Source organism: Pygocentrus nattereri, chromosome 2 (genome assembly GCF_015220715.1).
Source record: "Pygocentrus nattereri isolate fPygNat1 chromosome 2, fPygNat1.pri, whole genome shotgun sequence".
In the NCBI taxonomy this organism is placed as follows: domain Eukaryota; kingdom Metazoa; phylum Chordata; class Actinopteri; order Characiformes; family Serrasalmidae; genus Pygocentrus; species Pygocentrus nattereri.
In genome coordinates, this window is record NC_051212.1 from 11124137 (window position 1) to 11135637 (window position 11501).

The following is an 11501-nucleotide window of genomic DNA, read 5'->3' on the forward strand; positions in this document are numbered from 1 at the left end:
AGAAAAATAGCATGTGTATTATTATTATTATTATTATTATTATTATTATTATTATTATTCTCTCTTTCTTTATTTCTGACAACAAAATATCAAAATATTAAATCAAAACGATGTATTTTATAGAGCCATTGACTTAGTATTTAGAAATAATGATTTTCTAGAAATATTGACTTATTATCTCGAAATAATCACTTATTTCTGGAAATATTGACTTAAAATCTCGAAATAATGACTTATTTTCTGGAAACACTGACTTAGTATCTTGAAATAATCACTTATTTCTGGTAAAAATCTTAAAATCTCGAAATAATTACTTATTGTCTATAAATTACGACTTAGTATCTCAAAATAGTGACGTATCTCGAAATAATGACTTATTTCCTCGCAATATTCACTAGAATAGATATTTCAGTTAAGACGACACTATGACGAAATATCGAGATAATGAATTACAGGGATAAGAAGCCGTTATTCAGACCCAGAAATGGAAATTATTTCCATAATTATTCCTGATGATAGTTTTGAGATGCAGTGCTGTGTCGGTGGTCAGTCAGGCTGGACCTGAGTGTCGGTGGTCAGTCAGGGAGGATCTGAGTGTCGGTGGTCGGTCAGGCTGGATCTGAGTGTCGGTGGTCGGTCAGGCTGGATCTGAGTGTCGGTGGTCAGTCAGGCTGGACCTCAGTGTCGGTGGTCAGTCAGGCTGGATCTGAGTGTCGGTGGTCAGTCAGGCTGGACCTGAGTGTCGGTGGTCAGTCAGGCTGGATCTGAGTGTCGGTGGTCAGTCAGGCTGGACCTGAGTGTCGGTGGTCAGTCAGGCTGGACCTGAGTGTCGGTGGTCAATCAGGCTGGATCTGAGTGTCGGTGGTCAGTCAGGCTGGATCTGAGTGTCGGTGGTCGGTCAGGCTGGATCTGAGTGTCGGTGGTCGGTCAGGCTGGATCTGAGTGTCGTTGGTCGGTCAGGCTGGATCTGAGTGTCGGTGGTCGGTCAGGCTGGATCTGAGTGTCGGTGGTCAGTCAGGCCGGCAGGGGGCGACGCTGAGACTCGAGCCTCGTTGCAGCGCGTCTCCTTCAGTAAAGATGGCGGCGCACTGTGCCGGTATGATGCGTGTCCGGACACTCTGTAAACTTCTGACCCGGACGGTAGAGACCCGAGTCCGGATCGGGTCCAGCTGGAGCTGGACGGGCAGATACCGGACCAGAGCAGAGCACCGAGGAGGAGCGGAGAGGAACGCAGAGAGAGGTTAGAGAGGAAGAGGAGAGACTCTGTCCTCATCATCACCACCTGAACACCACACACAGCAGGGTTAACACCTCAGTACCATTAAAACACATCAGTACCATTAAAACACATCAGTACCATTAAAACACAGTAGAACACGGAGCAGGGAGGGACACAGAGAGAGGTTAGAGAGGAAGAGGAGAGACTCTGTCCTCATCATCACCACCTGAACACCACACACAGCAGGGTTAACACCTCAGTACCATTAAAACACATCAGTACCATTAAAACACAGTAGAACACGGAGCAGGGAGGGACACAGAGAGAGGTTAGAGAGGAAGAGGAGAGACTCTGTCCTCATCATCACCACCTGAACACCACACACAGCAGGGTTAACACCTCAGTACCATTAAAACACATCAGTACCATTAAAACACATCAGTACCATTAAAACACAGTAGAACACGGAGCAGGGAGGGACACAGAGAGAGGTTAGAGAGGAAGAGGAGAGACTCTGTCCTCATCATCACCACCTGAACACCACACACAGCAGGGTTAACACCTCAGTACCATTAAAACACATCAGTACCATTAAAACACATCAGTACCATTAAAACACAGTAGAACACGGAGCAGGGAGGGACACAGAGAGAGGTTAGAGAGGAAGAGGAGAGACTCTGTCCTCATCATCACCACCTGAACACCACACACAGCAGGGTTAACACCTCAGTACCATTAAAACACATCAGTACCATTAAAACACATCAGTACCATTAAAACACAGTAGAACACGGAGCAGGGAGGGACACAGAGAGAGGTTAGAGAGGAAGAGGAGAGACTCTGTCCTCATCATCACTACATGAACACCACACACAGCAGGTTTAACACATCAGTACCATTAAAACACATCAGTACCATTAAAACACAGTAGAACACGGAGCAGGGAGGGACACAGAGAGAGGTTAGAGAGGAAGAGTGTTTATGCCAGTTTATGCCAGGTTTTAAAATTCAAAATGATGGTGTTCTTTATTAATCAATATTATACCGGTCAATTTATGAGGGAAATGATGACTGAAAGCCCAACTGTTTGGTCACCAGGTCAGTCCGACGTCCTTATGGAGTTTCCCCAGGCGAAGAGTCTCCTGCACTCAACCCTGTGTAGATCCCTGGGCCGCTCTGATGTGTCCCAGTATATTCGGTACCACTGCACGGATGGGGAGGTTAAGGTACAGTGCTCAGTGTGCGCTCACAAGTCTGTACAGACTGCAGCACCCAGCGCACAGACAGTCAATGTCTCTCACTCAATATGCCAAGCAGTGCTTCCAGATTTGTCAACTGCACTTTAGGGACTTGTTGTGAATCATGTGCCTTGTTTGCAAATACAGTTTAGAAGACTCAACTCACAGAAATGAGAGGTTTACTGAGCGTCTTGTTATTGTTGTAGAGGGCGACAGTGACGCTGCTTTGGCCTCAGAGGATTGAAGTGGAGGGCTTCGGCTCTCGGAAAGTGGAGGCGGAGCGCCGTGCCGCAGCAGCTGCCTGCCACAGGCTGAGAGTGAGTAGCAGCCCCACCTTTTATGAGTTCTTACTTATCATTAAGTAACAATATAATTAAAGATAGCAGTCGCATGTGCAAGAGCAACTGTGTCTCCCACTTACAGTAAGAGAAAGGAGCACGTTTGGTGGGACGTTGCTGATGACCAGCTTTAGACCACGTCCTGACCATTCTAAACTTCTGAAAGCGGGGTATACCTGCGTTTGAGGCCACAAAAGGCGGTCTCTGTAAGGGGCAGCTCTTAATGAAAAGAAGATTTGTTGGATATAGATAGATAGATTATTTATTTTGATGTATTTATTTACTTATTTGCTTATTTAATTATTTTACAGCTCGTTTCAAACTTTGTGCTGCCCATTCGGCTGTAGACCTGGCATGCTGGCATTCTATGCCAGGCCAAAACACCAGTACAACACAAGGTTTAGCCGTATTCATTTTGTATTTTCCTTTTTAGTTTTACTTGTAAATGGCCATTTGAATTGATGATCAGTTATCTGCTTCATCTTTTGATTTTTCAAGGTAAATTACAGAAGTGAGTCAAAGCTGGTTGATATATATTTGAATCACTCGGGTCGTTGCTGGAGTTTCGATTCACTTTGCTTTAACAGCCTAAAGCTGCCGAGGCTTAAAGTTCATTTTGTAGCTCAGATGGGGAAAAACGAAGGAGCTGGACGAAACTAAAATGGTATTGTTTATCAGAGGAAAGGTGGGCAGTATGCATACTGGAGAAATCAGACTGCCTGCCAGTGGAACGCTTGAGCAGGGGAGGCGCTGGCACTGTATGGGGTTCAATCCCCACCTTGGCAAAACACCCTACACTATACCAATAAGAGTCCTTGGGCAAGACTCCTAACACCGCCTTGGCCTGCCTGTGTAAAATGATCAAATTGTAAGTCGCTCTGGATAAGAGCGTCAGCCAAATGCCGTAAATGTAAATGTAAATGTATGACTTAATAAACATGATAAAATTCTGAATGTGTATGACAACAAAATGACATGAAAAAGACATATAAGTAATGTCAAACTATTTACCCACAACTCCGGCTCTTATGGCTGTGTTATTTTTGACATTTGTCAGTGGATTATGACATAAAACAAGTCTCGTCTTTGCTTAGTTGCGTTAGTAGTTTGCTAGTTTACTTGTCTTTTATGATATAAATGACCCTTATTAGTCCCACAACGGGGAAATTTCACCTCCACATTTAACCCATCTGTGAATTGAAACACGACATACACACTGGGGGGCAGTGAACACACTATCCGCAGCACCCGGGGAGCAGTTGGGGGTTCGGTGTCTTGCTCAAGGACACCCCAGTCTTGTGCTGTCAGCTCTGGGGAATGAACCGGGCAACCTTCCGGTCACAGGGCCGGTTCCCTAACCTCCAGCCCACGATTGCTGATTATTAGCATATGAGATAAGTTCACTCAGGCTGTATATGAATGCTGCCCCTGCAGTTGCGCTTAAATGTAGTAGCATAATTATAGATTGCACTAAAAGGCATAGCTTTCAATGTAGCAGTTTATTAGATTTTTTAAATGTAAGCAGGAAACTGACTTTTCAATTAAGAATTGAAAAGTGGGGCCATTCAAAAGCGAATATTGTAAATATTGAGTATTTGGCTAATAGAAATATTCTGAAAATGTATAATTCTCTATTATATATGCTGTGTTGGATTTATCAACAACTACCTTCTGTATGTTCACATCATTCATGTTTGTTTCCTCGCACTGTTTGAAATCAGTGCTGCATGGACACCGGTAGATCACTACCACACATTGTGCTGTAACACCTGAGAAATATTCCTACATCACCAGGAACTATTTAAACCATAGCTGCTGGACCACGACCGCTCTACTTTGCACATTTTCATACTGAGATGTAGAGCTTTTCTTCTTTTTTCCCTAAATATATTTGAATTTTAGATGCAAAGAACTAAGACAGCTAAATGACCCTTTATTAGTCCCGCAACAGGGAACTTTCACCTCTGCAATCTAACCCATCTGTGCAGTGAAACACCACATACACACTAGTGAACACACACACTTAGGTGACAATGATGTCAGCACGCTTGCCTGGAGTGCTGGGCAGCCCTATCCACGGCGCCCGGGGTGCAGTTGGGGGGTTGGGTGTCTTGCTCAGCTATGTAACTGCAGTAAACACTAAGGCAGTGTTAAATCTCTTAAATCCAGCATAACTAAATAATCTCCTGAATAATCTCCTGGTGTTAAAAAGTACATGATTCTTATTTGCCATTTCTCTCTCAATACCTCAAAACACACGGTTATTTATTTTTTTTTTATGTTTGTGTCCTCTGATCTTATCTGATGCTGAGATTTTTGTTGGGAGTGACAAGGCTGGACAAGATTAGAAATGAGCAGATCAGAGGGACAGTGAAGGTGGAGCAGTTTGGAGATAAAGCCAGAGAGGCCAGGTTGAGATGGTTTGGACATGTGTTGAGGAGGAATAGTGGATATATTGGGCAAAGAATGTTGGAGATGGAGCTGCCGGGTAGAAGGAGAAGAGGTAGACCTCAGAGAAGGTTTATGGATTTAGTGAAGGTGGACATGGAGATGGTTGGTGTGACAGTAGAGGAGGCAGTGGATAGGGCAAGATGGAGGCAGATGATCCGCTGTGGCGACCCCTAAAGGGAGCAGCCGAAAGAATCTGTGCTGGTGCTGGTTTCCCGTCATGTTGCTCACTTTCTGATATCTGAGCTGTTAAACAATAGAAGTGGACATCACTTTGTCTTGGAACAGAATTCAGCCACAGTTGTTTAAACATTCAAGTGGACATTTTTACTTTGGCTGCCCTACTAAGCTTGTATGACTGTGTGAACAGGAGCTGGGAGTTTTGGGTCCAGGGAACCAGCTGCCCAGAAGGAGGCTGGCCAAGTGGCAGTCGTCTTTCTTGGAGGATGCTGACGAGGATGTGCATGACAGACTGGAGCCATCGGGGACTCTGAAGAACAGAACACGAGGGACTGCAGTAAGTCCAAGGTAAGGTCACCACTCGTATATAGTGAGTAGAGTTTGAGGTCCAACCATACTATAAGCCATAACATTTAACCCTGTCTTTGTTTTCGAGATTCCACAATCTATAGTGTGTAGGACCAGTTTCCCAGACCTAGATTAAGCCTAGTGTTAAGCCTAAACTAAGGATAAATAGATTCCAGCCAAAAGTCCTATTTGCTTTCAAGATTTATAGCATATAGAGGCAATTTTAAAGTCCTATACTAACACTAAAATTAAGCCTAGATGAAACTGAAATAGATTATAGCTTAATATTTTATTTGATATCTTAAGATTAAGCCTAGAATGTCCTAATGTCTTATTTGCTGTCAAGCCTTGACAAAATCTATAGCACAGTCACAGAGCATGTGGTTGTCCCAGACCTAGATTAAGCCCAGAAAAAGCCGAGACTAAGAAGATTTTTTTTCCCCATTAGAACTGCAATTTAGTCTAAGACTAGACTTAGTCTGCATCTGGGAAGCCAGCGGTTAGACTTTAATGAACGTATATCATAGATCTGTCATTGTTTTCATCTGTCTTTGGTTGTAGGCTGGTGGACCAGGATCCTAAAGTCTCTGAGGCGCTTGCTATCTTCTCTAAGCCAAAGGCGCTGCTGGTGAAGGTTGTTCAAGTGGCCACATCCTCTACTGGAATCAGAGTAAGAGTTGGTTCTGTCTTAAAGGAATACAAATTTTTTCCCCTTGACCCCAAATCTATTCAGTCAGCCGAGATATGTTTAAGTTAAGTGATTTTTTTTTTAACCCACAACCGGGGAAATTCCACCTCCGCATTTATCCCATCCGTGAAGTCAAACACCACATACACACCAGTGAACACACACACTAGGGGGCAGTGAGCACACTTGCCCGGAGCGGTGGGCAGCCCTATCCACGGCACCCGGGGAGCAGTTGGGGGTTAGGTGTCTTGCTCAAGGACACTTCAGTCATTGACTGTCGGCCCTGGGGATCGAACTGGCAACCTTCTGGTCACAGGGCCAGATCCCTAACCTCCAGCCCACGACTGCCCCCTTTAGAGTCTGAAGGGAAGAATTCCGTTTAAAGAAGTTTGCTTCTTTAATTTTTCACTGGAGCTATAAGGCTAATGTATGTAATACAAGTACTACAAGGTTATACTCCACCAATTATCATCATGTACATCTTCACACACTTGCCTCAAACCACGATACGTTGCTGGGTGATCTCAAATAGACTTGAATATGTGATTTCTGACCCTTTATGGCTTCATATGGCTTCATGACACTTTAAGTTCAGAAACGCTGGATTAAAGTGCCACATTTCCTCTTGTAACTATCTTTGCAGTATTCACATTAATTTTATATTTAAGCTGTTTGAAAAATATGTTTGAAACCAATTCCTTGTTTCATGTTTCATGAACAATTCCTTTTTCTCCATGTTCTTGGTTCCTCCTGGTCCTCAGGAGCTCCTGCAGTACAGGACGGTGGGAGGGAAGGTAAAGGAGTGTCAGCTGACTCTGCATTGGCCTGAAAAGATGACTTTCACTGGCCTCGGCCGCCACAGACTGGAGGCGGAGACACGAGCCGCTGCCCTTGCCTGCCTCAGACTCAAGGTTTGTGTAGAGCATCTCCACATTTACCACATTTATAGAGAACATTAAAGTTGTTACAGAAGAAACATTTCACAAAAAAACATATGGATTATTTCAGGATGTATAAGATATATCATATCTTATTTACAGCAATGAGTCAAAACATTATGTCCATCTACCTAATATGCTGTTGGTCCTCCGCATGCCACCAAAACAGCTCAGAAGGTACAACACTCTTCAAGACCTCTGAAGGTGCCTTGTACTATCTGGCACCAAGATGTTAGAAGCAGATCCTTATAAGCCCTGTAAATTGCAAAGTGGAGCCACTGAGGATTAGAATTGCGGTTTCAGAACATCCCACAGATGCTCGATCAGATTGAGATGTGTACATTGAGTCCATTGCCATCGGGGAATATTGCAGTGTAGGGATGCACCTGGTCTGCAGTAATTTTTAGGTAGGTTGTACGTGCCAAATTGACATTCACATGAATGCCTGGACTCAGTAGAGCATTACTCAGAGCTTCACATTACCTCCACTGGCTTGTCTTCTTCCCACAGTGCATCCTAGTGCCATCACTTCTTTAGGTAAACAGCACACGTGTACCTGGCTGGTCATGTGATGTCACAAGGTATATAGAAGGAAATTCAACTCGAGGGACCAGACAACCTTATTCCATCACTCCAAGGTCCAGTTCCTACACTTGCAAGTCTATTGTAGGCACATCCCTTTAATGGACAGGTTTTAGCAAGGGCATTAAGATCGCTCTGCAGCCCCTTACACAGCAGGGTGTGATGCACTGGGTGTTGTGACACATTCCTCTCGTAACAATCTTCAAAAAATTGTGTGACTTTTGCCACAGTAGCCCTTCTGTCAGGTCAGACCAGATGGGACAGCCTTTGTTGCTTTTCTGCATCAATGAGTCTGTAGCCTTCCATGGTTTGTCCCTCCTCGGACCACTGTCCATAAGTACTCACTACTGCTGACCAGAAGCACTCCAGAAGCCTGGCTATTTACGAGATGCTCCAACACATCCGCCTGAGCATTCTGATTTGGCGCTTGTCATGAATGCTCAGGTCTTCATGCCTGCCCATTTCTCCTGCATTCAGCACATCAACTACGAGAACCAGCTTTGCTTACCGTCTACTATATCCCACACGCTTAAAAAAGATGGTTCTTCAAGGTTCTTTAGTAAAGAAAACGATTCTATGTAGGACCATGAACGCTCAAATAACTCGCATGATTAAAGCGTTCTTCAAATTGACGGCGAATGTGCTGTAGATGGTTCTATATAGAACCTTTTAGAAAAAAAGGGTTTTCCATTGTTACGATGTCCTGCTTGTTACAATAGAAGAACCCTTTTGGGTGCTCTATAGAATCCTTTTCAAAAGAACCACCTACAGCAAACTCCCTATCAGTCTGAAGCACGCTTTCGTGATGCAAAGAACCCTTTAATCATGCATACAGTTCTTTGAATGTTCGTTGTCCTTCATAGAACCATTTTCTTTACCAAAGAACCCTTGACGGACCATCTTTTTTTAAGTGTTCAGAGCTTGACATGCATTTTTTGTTACAAGATAATCAACGCTTAATTGATTAATCTATGAATGGTCAAAATGTTTGGGCTCATTGGTTTGTATTTTATTGGTTGGTTGTTTATTTCTTTTTCTTAAAAATAATGCTGTGTGCTAAAATTTGATCTACCTTGACTTCAGTTTAAAAGCCTAATTCAGGTATGGTGATAAATTAGCATTAAAAAAGCTCATAATGTATTATGTAGAATTTGCTGCAATCAGAAAGTAAAAGTAAATTGAGGCGGCTGTTATCCTTCTTATATCTTTAGGAGCTGAATCTGCTGGATGAGCAAAATAACCCTCTCACTCATGCCAAGTACCACCAGGAGGAGGTGCGGGAAGCAGGAGAGCGGGAGAGGAGACCATGCCGGGTGGAAATACCAGAGGACCTGGAGCAGAGGATAAGAGGTTACCTCACTCAGGTGTGTCTCCTGGTGGCTTAGTAAATTAATGCTTTAATGAATCTTCGTGGGACATTGAGCTTTTAAAGCAGCGTTAATTCAAAAATATGTGACTCACTTTCTCAGCACTGCACAGCGTGAGAACAGCAGTGTGAAAATTTTTGAGTTCTGATTTTTGAGCTGCTTTATTGCAGTATGTTATTTTGACCACTACTGGCCTTATGCAATATTTTACTACAAGTCAGGATAGGTGGTGGTTTTACTTTGTCAAAATGATCACATCTCTTAGGCTACATTCACATTACCAGGTTGAAGTGGCACAAATCAAATTTTTTGCCCTAATGTGACTCAGATCTGATGTTTTCAGGGCTGTGTTGACACACAAAGCTGATCTTTTCAAATCCGACCTGAGCCACTTTCATATGTGGTCCTAGATCAGATACATATCCGATTCGTGGCCATGTGGCCTTAATGTGCCGCTCAGATTGGAATTCTTGTGCTTTTTTCCATTTCCTGTGCGGCATCATTCAGCATTACCATGGCAGCAGCGCCGAACAGAAGTTAAAGCCTGTAAACAGTGGAAAAGAAACACATCTCACCTTTAATAATGAAGCTGAGAGCTGAACAGAGCTAATTGTCTTCACGGCGGAACTCGTTCTGCTCGTTAGTTTGTGCTGATGATGCAGTGATTCATTCAGGTGATGTTCCAGAGTAGGATGAGGGTCATTTCAGGACGCCGGTTCGTTCACATTAATGAGAAATTTGAATCACTTACCTAAACGAGTGTGAACCATCGCATCAGAGAGATTGGATATGAGTAAAAAATCGGATTTCTGGAATGAGGCTTGTAATGTGAACGTAGTTTTAATTTCAAAATGATCACTGTGACATTTTCTAGTGTTAAAGCTGTACTACTAATAAAATTAATGATCTGACTGTAAGTCAATGACCTGCCACCAATTAAAATGTACAACACTGTTATTTACCTTACTCCTGCTGTGGATCCCAGAGCTATTACTCTTGCGTCTTTCTTGGTCTAACCTGGGCTTCATTATTTCTGGGTTGTTTTCTGTCTTTCTGGTCAGTATCCACTGGAGGCAGAGATGCAGAAGCTGTGGGACGAAGAGGAAGAGCAAGTGGAGTGGCAGCAGTCTTCCTCACTTGCCGAGAATGATGAGGAGGATGTTGATGATGATGACGATCCTATCCTGGATCCCATCACTGGCCGGCCGTACCACGCTCTCAGCTCGGAGGAGGCGGAGCTTCTGAGTTCCAATCTGCAGAAGCAGTGGGAGAGGGCAGGGCCAGCGCGGGGGGTGGAGCTTCCTGTGGACTCTCATAGGGAGCGGCTAGTGGAGGCGGTGGAGACCTCACGGGTGCTGGTGGTTGCTGGCGAAACGGGGTGCGGGAAGACCACGCGGATCCCACGCTTCTTATTGGAGGGGCGTGTGAGGGGCGGGGCAGGAGCCCACTGCAACATCCTGGTCACTCAGCCACGTAGGATCAGCGCAGTCTCAGTGGCTCAGCGCGTCTCTCAGGAGATCGGCCCCACCCTCCGGCACTGTGTGGGCTACCAGGTGTGACGCGCTCGATCGGTTCTTCAGAGGTGGGAGGTTGGTAGAACACAGAGATTACACAGGAATTCTGAAACCTTCCTTTTATCTCTGTGTCCACTGTAGGTGCGTCTGGAGTCTCGGCCACCGGAGCGCAGCGGTGGTGCCCTCCTCTTCCTCACGGTGGGCGTTCTCCTACGGAAGCTGCAAAGCAACCCATTCCTGCAAGGAGTGAGTCACGTGCTGGTGGACGAGGTGCACGAGCGGGACGTGAACACGGACCTGCTGCTTGCTCTGCTGCGCTGTGCTCTGAGAGAGAACCCAGAGCTCCGCGTGGTCCTCATGAGTGCCACAGGGGACACACATCGCCTGGCCCAGTACTTCGGAGGCTGCCCTGTTGAGCACGTGCCAGGCTTCATGTACCCCGTGAAGGAGAGGTACCTGGAAGATGTGCTGAAGGAGATGAGACGACAGCCAAAGCTGGTATCCAGGGAGGAAACGGTAAGGGAAATCATGGTGTTGAGGCAAATGAACGAGTAGGGATGCAGTGATATGACAGACGTTCTACCACTTATACAGTAACACAGACATCCATACCTGAGTCCTACTACACTTACACAATAACA

At 44.8% G+C, this 11501-nt stretch overlaps 1 protein-coding gene across 1 annotated transcript in view; it reads left to right on the forward strand.

Moving 5' to 3' along the window:
• Nucleotides 1–1029: 1029 nt before the first annotated feature.
• The window catches only part of dhx30 (DEAH (Asp-Glu-Ala-His) box helicase 30), a 22674-nt gene continuing 12202 nt past the window's right edge, over nt 1030–11501 (forward strand). The window contains exons 1-9 of the mRNA XM_017685366.2: nt 1030–1240; nt 2318–2445; nt 2664–2774; nt 5614–5771; nt 6333–6441; nt 7221–7370; nt 9191–9343; nt 10408–10899; nt 11002–11376. Coding sequence (XP_017540855.1) covers nt 1078–1240; nt 2318–2445; nt 2664–2774; nt 5614–5771; nt 6333–6441; nt 7221–7370; nt 9191–9343; nt 10408–10899; nt 11002–11376 — 1839 coding nt within the window. The 5' untranslated portion in view covers nt 1030–1077. The remainder of the gene's footprint in view (nt 1241–2317; nt 2446–2663; nt 2775–5613; nt 5772–6332; nt 6442–7220; nt 7371–9190; nt 9344–10407; nt 10900–11001; nt 11377–11501) is intronic.